The following is a 15423-nucleotide window of genomic DNA, read 5'->3' on the forward strand; positions in this document are numbered from 1 at the left end:
AATGTAGAGCACATATTTTTGAAGATAGAATTTGACCTGAAAATCATTATGCTGTTGCTTGAACATTAAAAAAAAAAAAAAATTCCTTTTAATGCCATCCAACACAAATCATCCTTTTTCAATGTTTATAGTTTTTGCTTCACCAAAATAAGATTATCTGAATTAGAAGATAATCCTAAAACGGATAATTCTAGAACCAGAAATTATTTCAGAATGTTCACACCTTTAAAAATGAGCTAGTAATATTGCGAGGTTGATTTGTGCAATTCTCCAAATCAAGTGTTTGTAATTAAAATATATTGCAAAGGTCTATGCTGGCAACTTCTTATATCTAAGCTATAAAAAAATCTTAATAACAACAACAACCAACAACAACAATGACAAAAAATCCTCACCAAGCCCCTTAGCCACAGAAAGCTGAAAAAACCCAGCTTTTAGTGGGGAAAAAATATGATAATTTTTCTGAAAGAATGCTCGTTGGTGATGTATTGCTTTGTTTACTATAGACTTTGCTAGTTGCAAAAAAGGTTCATAATTTTTGGGGGCTGACGGGACTATAATTTCCTCTCACCCTCAGCACACGATGGTTGGGTTCAGTATCCCTGCAGATGCCATAGCAGAACCACTGGGTGCTCATACAGTTTAGAAAATGAAATCTGTAGAGAAGAACCTAGTGGAGAGTCACTTATCCTCGGCAGTCCAAGGGAGGAAACTAGCACCATGTCAGGCTTTCCTTGGGGAGCATTCCTTTCCCACTGACTTGGTTCCAAGAACTGACCCATTCACCCAAGAGTTAATTCCCTGCTATGCCTCCGTGGCCTTTCTAGTCACCAAATAACTGTTTTCAAACAAGGAAAGGGGGAGCATAATCTTTAATTGTGGTCCTCAACCAAGCAGAACAACAAACAGCAGAAAGATTACCTCAGTGCTGCAAATGTAACCAAGACGTCTAAAATGCTGGGGTGTTTTTTCCAATCCCTTTAGTAAGTATGAAAATTGGTAACATGAGTCCTCAGTGAAGTTATTGTAGGCAAGTCCTTTTATTTGTTATTGCTTTTCTCCTCAAGAGGCGCATTATTTCCATCTCTGCTTTGTCTGATTTTTTCATGTTCACTGACTTTGCCTGGTCAGCCCCACCTCTTACCTTGGTGCCAGTGTGTCTAAGAAAGTCTCCCCCCCTCCCCCCGATTCCTTGTAATCAAATACTGGGGGCAGGAAGAGATGATGCCCAGGTGACAGAACACTGAATTTGAAGTGGGGCAGTAGTTTTTTTAGACAGGCTCTTCCTATTCAACTACAGAACGGCTCTGTGCCCGTCCATGCCGGGGCAGACACCGGGACTAGACTCCAACTGAAATGTCGCTGCCCCTCTGCTCGAACAGATGAACAAAACAGAAGCAGAACAAAACAAAAACGATCAACAACAAACAAATGAAAGAATCAATGTTGGTTTTCTCCAGGGCATGGATGGCAGAATGACAAGTTGCGGGTGATATCTAGTGGCGGCCATCACTATTGCAAAGGGCTGCCTGAGCACTCCTTTCTTTTCAGGTAATGGAACCTCTCCAACAGCTTCTTCTTTTCTACTTTCAGGCTGCTTGCTGGTAACAGATTGGAAGTGGGTTCTATCTTACTTAGACAGTAACTCAAACTTTTGTAAAAACGGGCTCAGGGGTGGGATGATGGGAGAATAATTCAAATTTACAAGGTCTTGCTCTAGCCATCAATTTGTGGTAGATGACCTTTAAAGTATCAATAACAAAACGTCTGACAGCTCAGAAAATGTACAAACTACAAACATCTCGAAATGGCAGAGGACACAGCACGGAAAACAATGCCTGTCTCTTCAGCATTTGTGTCACCGATCTCCCAGGCCAGCGTGAAGTTGTTTCTCGTGTAGTCATGATGGGGGTTACCTTCAGACCGAAAGGAGAAGTGTTACTACTTCTTTTTTCCTGCTCTGCTTTCAGACATCGTGGGATGGTGATGCCCTTTTGTGTTAACACTGTGAAGGGGATTCAGCCCTGCTGAATTGGGTGCCGCTAAGAGATCCAGCTCTTACGCTCAGCTGGACAGGTAGCCTTCCTCACACCAGCATATGCCTCCGGCGGTGCAGTGCCAAGTGATCTGACCGGGAAAAGCTGCGATCACAGTCTGCGCACTTGAATGGCTTCACTCCCGTGTGTTTGCGGTAATGCCTCGTCAGTTCATCCGAACGAGCGAATTTCCAGGTGCAGCCTTCCCAGGTACACTTGTAGGGTTTCTCTCCTGGAAGAAACAAAGGGACACACGCTTTGGTGCTCCATCATTTCTCCAGAAAAAACCATCCCAACATGATATTTGGGGAAATGACTGTTCTCGATGGATTTTCCATTTGGTAATCCTTTGTCAGGAAACCTAATCACCCCACCAGCTGCTGTTGGGTCAGACAGGTGGGGTTTCAATTTCGTCTCTTCTGCTGTGACACTGGGCAGGTTAGTTAACACTTGCGTCCTCAGTTATGGGTAAGCTACTTTGCAGTCAAAATATCAAAAGGCATAGACTGATGGCTACTGGATATAATCACCATGGTAGACTGGAAAGGCGTGTTAGGGAGCTCTACCTAGGTTGACGTGGTTCGAGGGCTAAAACTCACAAAGAATTATAAAGGGTAGTGATTTATATGTTTTGTTGCAATATCCCTCCAAAAAGTGTATCGCTTAGATGTTTAAAGGCTATTTTAGCGTACAATGTCCTTTTATCAGTCACACAAAATTTCATTAAAAGGTAAGCACTCTACCACCCCCAGAAATTAGGTATTAAGTACTTATTATTTATAAACATCTACTGTTAGTTTGTCTACTGGGAAAGAATCCTAGATACCTTAATAGTGCAAGTTTCAATATCTCCTTCAGTGATTTAAGAATTAGGGCAAGCCCTAAGGAATCATCAAGTTGGTCCTAGTGTTGAAACCCACAGTAAAAAACTGTCTGAAGAAGTATGTAATTTGACCAGATCCCTCAGTCAACTCGTAAGGACAGTAAAATATGCAAAGGCTTTGCTGGGAAAAGATATGCTATCCATTGTCCAAAAGAGCTCCCTGGGGGAATGGGACAATAGTTGACCTAGGTGTGCTTTTTCCTGGCTCTCATTCAGAATGGAAGCACTGTCCTCATGCAACCCCACAAGAACTGATCTTTCCTCTGCCGCTTCCATCCAGTAGCCAACGAAATGCTGCTTAGCCACACTTGGTGTCTGGCCAAAGGGCCCAAGACAGGGAAAGGAGCTATTTGCTGATCCCAATGAGAGGTGCAAAGTGAGTTTTGTTAAATCCACTTTACAGATGAGAAACCTGAGGTTCAATGGAGTAAAGTAACTTGCCTGAGGCCAGTACATAGATGTGTTTGGTTCCAAATGCAGTGCTTTTCACTGTGTTCTAGGGGAGTGGATAATTCTTTCCCCATCTAAACTCTGTCACATCCTTAGACAACACTGATTCCACCTTCTTAGATACTTTCAAATTATTCAACTCCTATTTCTATTAAGTCGCCTACCACAATAGATGATACAGATTTTGTCTAGATGTCTTTCCCCTCTACCGGTTTCTGAATACGCAGAGATCAAGAATCACGCCTCTACTATTTCACTATCCTCAGAGCTTAAAAGTATGTGCCAAACAGTGTTTGAATAAATTAATAAAACTGCAGCACATGCTCACACAAAGGCGTGTACACAGGAAACTACTAAGCCCTGTAAATGAGATGTACAAGTGATGGGAAAACTAGACTGAACCAGACCCAGCAGTTTTTGTTCAACTGTTAAATAAACGTTAACTATAGAGGTCCTTTTAGGATCAAGTGGCCCTTTCACAGAAGTGAGTGAATAGTACAGCCCAATTAAATCTAGAAATACTGACGCACTAACTGTGGCCCACAGAAAGCTCCAGGTTACTCTGAAAGGGCTCCTGTCAGGTAGATGCCTACTGACTGGATTAATCCAAAACCTCAACTTCCAACTCATTCTGGATGTCCTATGGAGACAAAAATCTGCATTTACAGGTGTCTACTGATCAGAATTTAACAGAAATTTTAAAAAATCAGCAAAACCCCTAACTTCAAAAGAATGGCAATCCACTATACAGTATATCCATGGCAACTGTTAAAATGCTTTTATTCACATGTCATCACCATATGTTTTTTTTCTTGAAATTTACAACATGAGCATGGGTTTCAATAAGCTGAGCTTGATATAAATCATATCTTCAAAAACACGTCCATCTTTGGGGCACTGAGCTCAGCCAGTTGACTCCTTGTCACCAACAGGTATCTCCTAGTTATCTCCTGTGTTACTAAGGAACCAGCCACAGAGAGTATAGGCCTAAGAAGGAAAAAATAAAAGATTTTCTTAATTGGGGAAAGCATTGCTCAGTTGTGTGTTAGGAGGACGTCTGTTTCTATCTTGGTGGGGAAGTGTCATCTGAGTATGACTGGGGTTAGAAAAGCTGCTGGACCCTCACCTTGGCATTGCAGATGGAGAGACAGGAAGAGGGGCTCCATAGCTGGGATGGGCCCGTAAGTAAAGAGAGGCAATAGAAGGGGACAGGGCTTCAGTCTCACCTCAAGAAGGATGCTGGAGGCTGGTATGGCCACCGTAGGGACGGCCTGTTGTCTCAGGGGTTCTCTGAATTTCCTTGTACACCCAATTTTGGCACTTACTATTCTCCAATTTCTTCCTCCAAATTATAATAGACATACTTGTACTTTCACTTTGGCTGTTTAATAATGGTAGTTGTGCCCTTTTCACTTGAAAATCTACAGCAGGGGTGGTAAACTGTGGCCCCCAGGCCAAATCTAGTCTGTGGTTTGTTTTCTGTGCAAGCTGCAAGCTAAGAGTAGTTTTCACACTTTTAAATGGTTGGGAAAAAAAAAACCCAAAACAGGGCTCTCTCGTGGCATGTGAAAAGTATATACTTTTCATGAAATTCAAATTTTAGTGGCCATAAATAAGTCTTTATTGGAACACAGCCACACTCATTTGTTTGCATATTGTTTATGGCTGTTTTCCAGGGATGGAGGCATTGAGCACTGCAATAGAGAATGTATGGCCTGCAATACCTAAAACATTTACTATAGAAGGCTGGCCGACTCTTGATGTAAGGGATGGGCACCTCAGCTTTTGGCAGGCTTCCTGATTATGTTAACTTAAGCAGGATATATAACACACCGTGTTAGTTTGGGATGGGTGGTTGAGGGAGTATTTTGGCTATAAGATAATCACTTATTCTTAACTCAGGCTCCTCGATTAAAATTCTAACTGTCCTCTTGGTAATGAATACACGTGATATTTCATGTCCGATGCTTTAAATAGAGAGTTCTAGACAAGGAGAAATAAGGGCTTCTCTGAAAAGGCTCACCCAATTCAGTCAGGGTTTTAAAAGTCTTCAGGATCTCCTCGGCTCATTATAAAAGCACAATAATGAGTAAGGCCTTCGCTATGAGGGTGAGAGGGGTCAGGAAGGTCTCTATATACTTTACCTGGTAACCAAAAGAGCACTGATTCTACAGTGATGGAGCCCGACCCTGCCCTACTCCATCCCAACCCACCCTTTCAATACGGTTGTGTTACCATGGCCACCATGCTCAGCAATGAGCTACGATTAATTCTACTGAGTCTGAGGAGGAGGACATAAGGAAGGAAGGATCAGGAAAGAGGAGCTCAGATGTTTGGCATCATTTCTAAGGTGGATATCTTAAAGGGGGAGAGGCAGAGAAAGCAACAACTATGGCAAGGATTTCTGTGGGCCCAACAAATGTGCAGCAGGAAACTCAGTGCAGAACCTGAAAAAAGTATTCTGTGAGGTGAAATCAGGTACAGTAAGTGCCTCCAAAATGCAAGATGCAGATACGTCCCTACTTCATGAGTAAAACCAGTGAAAATGATATATAAGCTTATAAACCATTAGGGGCTAAGTGATTAATGAAGGCACATAAAAAAGAATGAACACATTCTCATCTAGGGGGTGGGGGGAGGGAGGACCTATATCAGAAAATAATCAACTTAATTATCTGAGTCATAGATGAGTTTTCCTTGAAGCTTTTCTTACAAAAATATATGCTTTCTTTTTAATATCGCCAAATATTTCTTGTATAATATTTCTTGCCCCCATTTCCTCATGAATAAAACCAGAGTTTGGGTATTCTCTCTCCATACTCAGAAAAAGGAAGAGGGAAAAAAAGAAAATAAGATCTTCAAATCTCTCTTCGCAGCTAGAGGCTGAGCTATGGGGGTGGTTCCAATCTATGGAGATGAGATGGCTGCTTGGACCAGGCAGAGAACAGACTTGCCCCTCCCTCAAGACGGACCTCGGTTTCCTAGTGCCTAGCATTTCATTAAAAAAAGTCAATAAGTTCTCTCACTGGACTAATTAAGTTTTAGAAATGGATACAAGAACAATGCTAGTGGCTACTACATTATGTTAAAACTGCACGTTATATTTTATGCTTGTGCTTTGAAGCTATTTAAAGGGTACAATCTTATAAACAAATTAAGATAAGAGACACTAACTTCATGATGTGAGTAAAAACTAATTAAGATGGGAGAGGAACCAAGATGGCGGAGTAGAAGGACATGCTCTCACTCCCTCTTGCGAGAACACCAGAATCACAACTAGCTGCTGGACAATCATCGACAGGAAGACACTGGAACTCAACAAAAAAGACACCCCACATCCAAAGACAAAGGAGAAGCCACAATGAGACGGTAGGAGGGGCGCAATCACAGTAAAATCAAATCCCGTAACTGCTGGGTGGGTGACTCACAGACTGGCGAACACTTACACCACAGAAGTCCACCCACTGGAGTGAAGGTTCTGAGCCCCACGTCAGGCTTCTGAACCTGGGGGTCCGTCAACGGGAGGAGGAATTCCTAGAGAATCGGACTTTGAAGGCTACCGGGATTTGATTGCAGGACTTCGACAGGACTGGGGGAAACAGAGACTCCACTCTTGGCGGGCGCACACAAAATAGTGTGCGCATCAGGACCCAGGGGAAGGAGCAGTGACCCCGGGGGAGACTGAACCAGACCTACCTGCTAGTGTTGGAGGGTCTCCTGCAGAGGCAGGGGGTGGCTCTGTTTCACCGTGGGGACAAGGACACTGGCAGCAGAAGTTCTGGAAAGTACTCCTTGGCGTGAGCCCTCCCAGAGTCTGTCATTAGCCCCACCAGAGAGCCCAGGTAGCCTCCAGTGTTGGGTTGCCTCAGGCCAAACAACCAAGAGGGAGGGAACCCAGCCCCACCCATCAACAGTCAAGTGGATTAAAGTTTTACTGGGCTCTGACCACCACAGCAACAGTCAGCTCTACCCACCACCAGAGCCTCCCATCAAGCCTCTTAGATAGCCTCAACCACCAGAGGGCAGATAGCAGAAGCAAGAAAAACTACAATCCTGCAGCCTGTGGAACAAAAACCACATTCACAGAAAGACAGACAGGATGAAAAGGCAGAGGGCTATATACCAGATGAAGGAGCAAGATAAAACCCCAGAAAAACAACTAAATTAAGTGGAGATAGGCAACCTTCCAGAAAAAGAATTCAGAATAACAATAGTGAAGATGATTCAGGACCTTGGAATAAGAATGGAGGCAAAGATCGAGAAGATGCAAGAAATGTTTAACAAAGACCTAGAAGAACTAAAGAACAAACAAACAGAGATGACCAATACAATAACTGAAATGAAAACTACACTCGAAGGAATCAATAGCAGAATAACTGAGGCAGAAGAATGGATAAGTGAACTGGAAGACAGAATGGTGGAATTCACTGCTGCAGAACAGACTAAAGAAAAAAGAATGAAAAGAAATGAAGACAGCCTAAGAGACCTCTGGGACAACATTAAACACAACAACATTCACATTATAGGGGTCCCAGAAGGAGAAGAGAGACAGAAAGGACCAGAGAAAATATTTGAAGAGATTATAGTCGAAAACTTCCCTAACATGAGAAAGGAAATAGCCACCCAAGTCCAGGAAGCGCAGAGAGTCCCATATAGGATAAACCCAAGGAGAAACACGCCGAGACACACAGTAATCAAATTGGCAAAAATTAAAGACAAAGAAAAATTATTGAAAGCAACAAGGGAAAAATGACAAATAACATACAAGGGAACTCCCATAAGGTTAACAGCTGATTTCTCAGCAGAAACTCTACAAGCCAGAAGGGAGTGGCATGATATACTTAAAGTGATGGAAGGGAAGAACCTACAACCAAGATTACTCTACCCAGCAAGGATCTCATTTAGATTTGATGGAGAAATCATAAGCTTTACAGACAAACAAAAGCTAAGAGAATTCAGCACCACCAAACCAGCTCTACAACAAATGCTAAAGAAACTTCTCTAAGTGGGAAACACAAGAGAAGAAAAGGACCTACAAAAACAAACCCAAAACAATTAAGAAAATGGTCAGAGGAACATACATATCGATAATTACCTTAAACGTGAATGGATTAAATGCTCCAACCAAAAGACACAGGCTTGCTGAATGGATACAAAAACAAGACCCACATATATGCTGTCTACAAGAGACCCGCTTCAGACCTAGGGACACATACAGACTGAAAGTGAGGGGATGGAAAAAGATATTCCATGCAAATGGAAATCAAAAGAAAGCTGGAGTAGCTATACTCATATCAGATAAAATAGACTTTAAAATAAAGAATGTTACAAGAGACAAGGAAGGACACTACATAATGATCAAGGGATCAATCCAAGAAGAAGATATAACAATGATAAATATATATGCACCCAACATAGGAGCACCTCAATACATAAGGCAACTGCTAAGAGCTATAAAAGAGGAAATCGACAGTAACACAATAATAGTGGGGGACTTTAACATCTCACTTACATCAATGGACAGATCATCCAGACAGAAAATAAATAAGGAAACAGAAGCTTTAAATGACACAATAGACCAGATAGATTTAACTGATATTTATAGGACATTCCATCCAAAAACAGCAGATTACACTTTCTTCCCAAGTGTGCACGGCACACTCTCCAGGATAGATCACATCTTGGGTCACAAATCAAGCCTCAGTAAATTTAAGAAAATTGAAATCATATCAAGCATCTTTTCTGACCACAATGCTATGAGATTAGAAATGAATTACAGGGAAAAAAACGTAAAAAACACAAATACATGGAGGCTAAACAATACTTTACTAAATAACCAAGAGATCACTGAAGAAATCAAAGAGGAAATCAAAATATACCTAGAGACAAATGACAATGAAAACACGACGATCCAAAACCTATGGGATGCAGCAAAAGCAGTTCTAAGAGGGAAGTTTATAGCTATACAAGCCTACCTCAAGAAACAAGAAAAATCTCAAGTAAACAATCTAACCTTACACCTAAAGGAACTAGAGAAAGAAGAACAAACAAAACCCAAAGTTAGCAGAAGGAAAGAAATCATAAAGATCAGAGCGGAAATAAATGAAATAGAAACAAAGAAAACAATAGCAAAGATCAATAAAACTAAAAGCTGGTTCTTTGAGAAGATAAACAAAATTGATAAGCCATTAGCCAGACTCATCAAGAAAAAGAGGGAGAGGACTCAAATCAATAAAATTAGAAATGAAAAAGGAGAAGTTACAACAGACACCGCAGAAATACAAAGCATCCTAAGAGACTACTACAAGCAACTCTATGCCAATAAAACGGACAACCTGGAAGAAATGGACAAATTCTTAGAAAGGTATAACCTTCCAAGACTGAACCAGGAAGAAACAGAAAATATGAACAGACCAATCACAAGTAATGAAATTGAGACTGTGATTAAAAATCTTCCAACAAACAAAAGCCCAGGACCAGATGGCTTCACAGGTGAATTCTATCAAACATTTAGAGAAGAGCTAACACCCATCCTTCTCAAACTCTTCCAAAAAATTGCAGAAGAAGGAACACTCCCAAACTCATTCTATGAGGCCACCATCACCCTGATACCAAAACCAGACAAAGATACTACTAAGAAAGAAAATTACAGACCAATATCACTGATGAATATAGAGGCAAAAATCCTCAACAAAATACTAGCAAACAGAATCCAACAACACATTAAAAGGATCATACACCACGATCAAGTGGGATTTATCCCAGGGATGCAAGGATTCTTCAATATACGCAAATCAATCAATGTGATACACCATATTAACAAATTGAAGAATAAAAACCACATGATCATCTCAATAGATGCAGAAAAAGCTTTTGACAAAATTCAACACCCATTTATGATAAAAACTCTCCAGAAAGTGGGCATAGAGGGAACCTACCTCAACATAATAAAGGCCATATACGACAAACCCACAGCAAACATCATTCTCAATGGTGAAAAACTGAAAGCATTTTCTCTAAGATCAGGAACGAGACAAGGATGTCCACTCTCACCACTATTATTCAACATAGTTTTGGAAGTCCTAGCCATGGCAATCAGAGAAGAAAAAGAAATAAAAGGAATACAAATTGGAAAAGAAGAAGTAAAACTGTCACTGTTTGCAGATGACATGATACTATACATAGAGAATCCTAAAGATGCCACCAGAAAACTACTAGAGCTAATCAATGAATCTGGTAAAGTTGCAGGATACAAAATTAATGCACAGAAATCTCTTGCATTCCTATACACCAATGATGAAAAATCTGAAAAAGAAATTAAGGAAACACTCCCATTTACCACTGCAACAAAAAGAATAAAATACCTAGAAATAAACCTACCTAGGGAGACAAGAGACCCGTATGCAGAAAACTATAAGACACTGATGAAAGAAATTAAAGACGATACCAACAGATGGAGAGATATACCATGTTCTTGGATTGGAACAATCAATATTGTGAAAATGACTATACTACCCAAAGCAATCTACAGATTCAATGCAATCCCTATCAAATTAACAATGGCATTTTTTACAGAACTAGAACAAATCACCTTAAAATTTGTATGGAGACACAAAAGACCCCAAGTAGCCAAAGCAGTCTTGAGGGAAAAAAACGGAGCTGGAGGAATCAGACTCCCTGACTTCAGACTATACTACAAAGCTACAGTAATCAAGACAATATGGTACTGGCACAAAAACAGAAGCATAGATCAATGGAACAAGATAGAAAGCCCAGAGATAAACCCACCTACCTATGGTCAACTAATCTATGACAAAGGAGGCAAAGATATACAATGGAGAAAAGACAGTCTCTTGAATAAGTGGTGCTGGGAAAACTGGACAGCTACATGTAAAAGAATGAAATTAGAGTACTCCCTAACACCATACACAAAAATAAACTCAAAATGGATTCGAGACCTAAATGTAAGACCAGACACTATCAAACTCTTAGAGGAAAACATAGGAAGAACACTCTTGGACATAAATCACAGCAAGATCTTTTTTGATCCACCTCCTGGAGTAATGGAAATAAAAAGAAAAATAAACAAATGGGAGCTAATGAAACTTCAAAGCTTTTGCACAGCAAAGGAAACCATAAACAAGACGAAAAGACAACCCTCAGAATGGGAGAAAATATTTGCAAACGAATCAACGGACAAAGGATTAATCTCCAAAATATATAAACAGCTCATTCAGCTCAATATTAAAGAAACAAACAACTCACTCCAAAAATGGGCAGAAGACCTAAATAGACATTTCTCCAAAGAAGACATACAGATGGCCAAGAAGCACATGAAAAGATGCTCAACATCACTAATTATTAGAGAAATGCAAATCAAAACTACAATGAGGTATCACCTCACATGGGTCAGAATGGCCATCATTAAAAAATCTACAAACAATAAATGCTGGAGAGGGTGTGGAGAAAAGGGAACCCTCTTGCACTGTTGGTGGGAATGTAAATTGATACAGCCACTATGGAGAACAATATGGAGGTTCCTTAAAAACTAAAAATAGAATTACCATATGACCCAGCAATCCCACTACTGGGCATATACACAGAGAAAACCGTAATTCAAAAAGACACATGCACCCGAATGTTCATTGCAGCACTATTTACAATAGCCAGGTCATGGAAGCAACCTAAATGCCCATCAACAGACGAATGGATAAAGAAGTTGTGGTACATATATAAAATGGAATATTACTCAGCCATAAAAAGGAACGAAACTGAGTCATTTGTAGAGACGTGGATGGATCTAGAGAGTGTCATGCTGAGTGAAGTAAGTCAGAAAGAGAAAAACAAATATCGTATATTAATGCGTGTATGTGGAACCTAGAAAAATGGTACAGATGAACTGGTTTGCAGGGCAGAAGTGAGACACAGATGTAGAGAACAAACGTATGGACATCAAGGGGGGAAAACCGCAGTGGGGTGGGGATGGTGGTGTGCTGAATTGGGCGTTTGGGATTGACATGTATACCCTGATGTGTATAAAATTGATGACTGATTAAAAAAAAAAAGTAATTAAGATGATAAATAAATTTGTAAAGTACACTGTAATATGTATAAATGAGCCCTGAAAGAATATAATAAAGAACAGACAGAATCCTTCCTCCATCCCCCCTTCTTTCCTTTAAATCTTGCTAGAAAACAGAAAGCTCACTTGAAAGTTAAAAAAGTCAGTGGTGGGGACAGAACGGTAGGTGAATTTTCCATGAACATTTTCCTATGGAAAGAGTTGGTTTGGACACTGATAGGAGTCAAGCATCTCCCAGGGTCTGTGCAGCTATTGTGCACAGCTGCTCTGTGTCAGGCTGAATGGGGGTGACAGTAAACACTATTTCCAGTGATTTCTTCAGGAATAGTGAATGGTCCTTAAACTCATTTGAATTAGAATTCTGCAAATGTGTTATTCAACACTGTTTTCACTAGAAATAAGCTAAAAATTAAAAAAAGCATGCCCACCTTTTTTTTTTTTTTTTGGTCTAACCCACAAATACACTTAGAATCCTCAGTAGCAAAGTCTCTGAAAATGTATTTAAATATTTTTCAAAATAATCAGAAGTTTTGACTCCACCATTAGATCACCTTTGATTTTTGTTTCTTATATTAATCCTGTGAAATAATAAAATGATAGGGAATGGTGTGGTATATGTCCTTACCAATAAGTCTTAGTAAGTGATTAAGTCGAGACATCAAGTTGCTAATGTATAGGAAAAAAATCAAAGGACCTGAACTGGGTAATGGGTAGCTTAACACTACACTCACCTTGGGGTGTAGTTATTAACTTTTAGACTTTCAATTCTGAAGTGAAGATCTCTATGTCCCATGAAAAACCTGTAAACCACTTCCACCTCTTGACCATTTTTCAGCACAATCTGTCCTCTTTCAGTTCTTTATAAAACCTGAACTAAACTATGAAACCTCTGAAAAAGAAAAATGTTAACTGAAACTAATAGCAAGCCCTCCTATTCTTTTAAAGTGAAAGAGTCCTGTAAAGATTAAAAAGAGAACATAACAGGGCTTCCCTGGAGGCGCAGTGGTTGAGAATCTGCCTGCCAATGCAGGGGACACGGGTTCGAGCCCTGGTCTGGGAAGATCCCACATGCCGCGGAGCAACTAGGCCCGTGAGCCACAACTACTGAGCCTGCGCGTCTGGAGCCTGTGCTCCGCAACAAGGGAGGCCGTGACAGTGAGAGGCCCGCGCACCGCGATGAAGAGTGGCCCCCGCTCGCCACAACTAGAGAAAGCCCTCGCACAGAAACGAAGACCCAACACACCCAAAAATAAATAAATAAATTATAAAAAAAAAGAGAACATACCAAAAAAAGAGGGTTTGTTAATTTTTGTTCGAAAACACTCTTTTTAACTCCTCATTTGGGGTTCATGTTAGAAACAGTTTTATATGCACACTGGCCCGTGTGTGTGTGTGCGTGTGTGTGTGTGTATATGTGTGTATTCACAGGCATTATTTAAATAGTATTCTAGTATTCTAATTAATGAATAGAAATGGGAAAATGAAAACTCTCATCAGGGTTTTTTTCTTGAAACAGTGAACAAACTGATTTATTATGAGAACTGCTGTCTCTTTCAATTTTGGTTAAAGAAAAGGATTAAGAGTCACTCAGTGCATTTCCATGACATTTACCCAGCAGGAGGCATAATAAAGTCTAAAGAAAACATCAGGTATTGAATGGATTCCCAAAACCCACGAAACAAAAATAACTTTTTCGGGTACCTCCCATTTCACCATCTGAAACGCTGAAAGGTAAATGTGTCCTGAGACAAAAGACAGGTGCCCTTTCATATTAAAATGACGTGTGAGTAACACCAGAAAAGGAATGTGCAGTTTGCAAAAGCTCCCGGTCAAACAAAACGCCCATGTCCTCACACCAGCTTCTCTCTATTATTTTCTCAAGCAACCGAAAAAAAAAAAAAAAAAAACACCTTTGGCAACAGGAAACATAGGCATTTTCTTCAGTTCAGAAGTGCATTTCTGAAATGTGTCCCTGTTTAACTTTTATAAAGTCAGGGGGCCCCAGACACTGACAAATGAGCTTCATTACACTCAAGGCTCAACATATTTGCTGTGACAATCTGTTTCACTTGAGGAATGGTATTTGCATATGAGGGGAAAAAAAACCCCAGAATCAAGATTCCTATCTCGTTTTCTGGTTTCTGTTACATTAGTTCATAAAAGTTCACAGAATTTTAGATCTGGAAGGAAATTAGGTCCTTTGAAAATGAGGAAACAGAAACCTAGAGCTGAGATTACAAGGCCCTTGACTTGTCCAGGGGTAGACAAGGCTGCCTTCCTTCTTGCTGGTGGTAAGGGGGCAGAAGACAGCACAGGCTTTGAAATCAAGTGGAATGCACGGTCAAATGAGGCTCAGTCTCCAATCTGCGACTGGATCTCAGGCTAGAGAGTTAAGCTTTCTGAAACTCTGTTCCCCGTCCGTAAAATGGGAACACTGCCTCCACTGTGAAACTAAGAAATACACGTGCCATGTGCCTGGCAAATGATAGGTGCTCAATAAAGGATACTGAATTCTATAGTTATGAAATTCAAGGTTTTTCTGTTTCTGCTAAGAAATATAAATAACATGAAGTTAAAAATAAATCCTATTTGTTATTTTTAAGGAAGGAATTAAGATTTGCAGGTAAAATGGATGCCGATCCTGATTTTCTCTAACGTTTTAAGTATAAAACTCCTTTATAGGCCAAGTAGACCAATCTATTCTATAATCTGTTTGATCCGTTTGGTCTTGTCAATTCAATCAAACAAGCGATCAGTATGTTAGTATCTGCCCTATGGAACTGTCGGGACTGAATTAATTCTCTTTTTCATTACGTGTAAACAAGACCAAGTGGGTCTTTTTTTTCATGCAATTATATAATGGATTTCTTTGATGAAAATAATATTTGCTACAGCATATAGCGTCTTCCATCTACCACACTTAGCTCTAAGAGTTTTATGGATCTGAACTCATTTAACTTCGACCCTAACTG

The 15423-nt window shown here is 40.2% G+C and overlaps 1 protein-coding gene across 8 annotated transcripts in view; it reads right to left on the reverse strand.

The window, feature by feature from the left end:
* Positions 1 to 242: 242 nt before the first annotated feature.
* KLF12 (KLF transcription factor 12) overlaps positions 243 to 15423 on the reverse strand; it is a 460572-nt gene continuing 445391 nt past the window's right edge. For all 8 annotated transcript variants that reach the window (XM_068526890.1, XM_068526894.1, XM_068526888.1 and 5 more), the window contains one exon: positions 243 to 2268. In XM_068526890.1, the coding sequence (XP_068382991.1) occupies positions 2087 to 2268 (182 nt within the window). In that variant the 3' untranslated portion in view covers positions 243 to 2086. The remainder of the gene's footprint in view (positions 2269 to 15423) is intronic.

Source organism: Eschrichtius robustus, chromosome 18 (assembly GCF_028021215.1).
Source record: "Eschrichtius robustus isolate mEscRob2 chromosome 18, mEscRob2.pri, whole genome shotgun sequence".
In the NCBI taxonomy this organism is placed as follows: Eukaryota; Metazoa; Chordata; class Mammalia; order Artiodactyla; family Eschrichtiidae; genus Eschrichtius; species Eschrichtius robustus.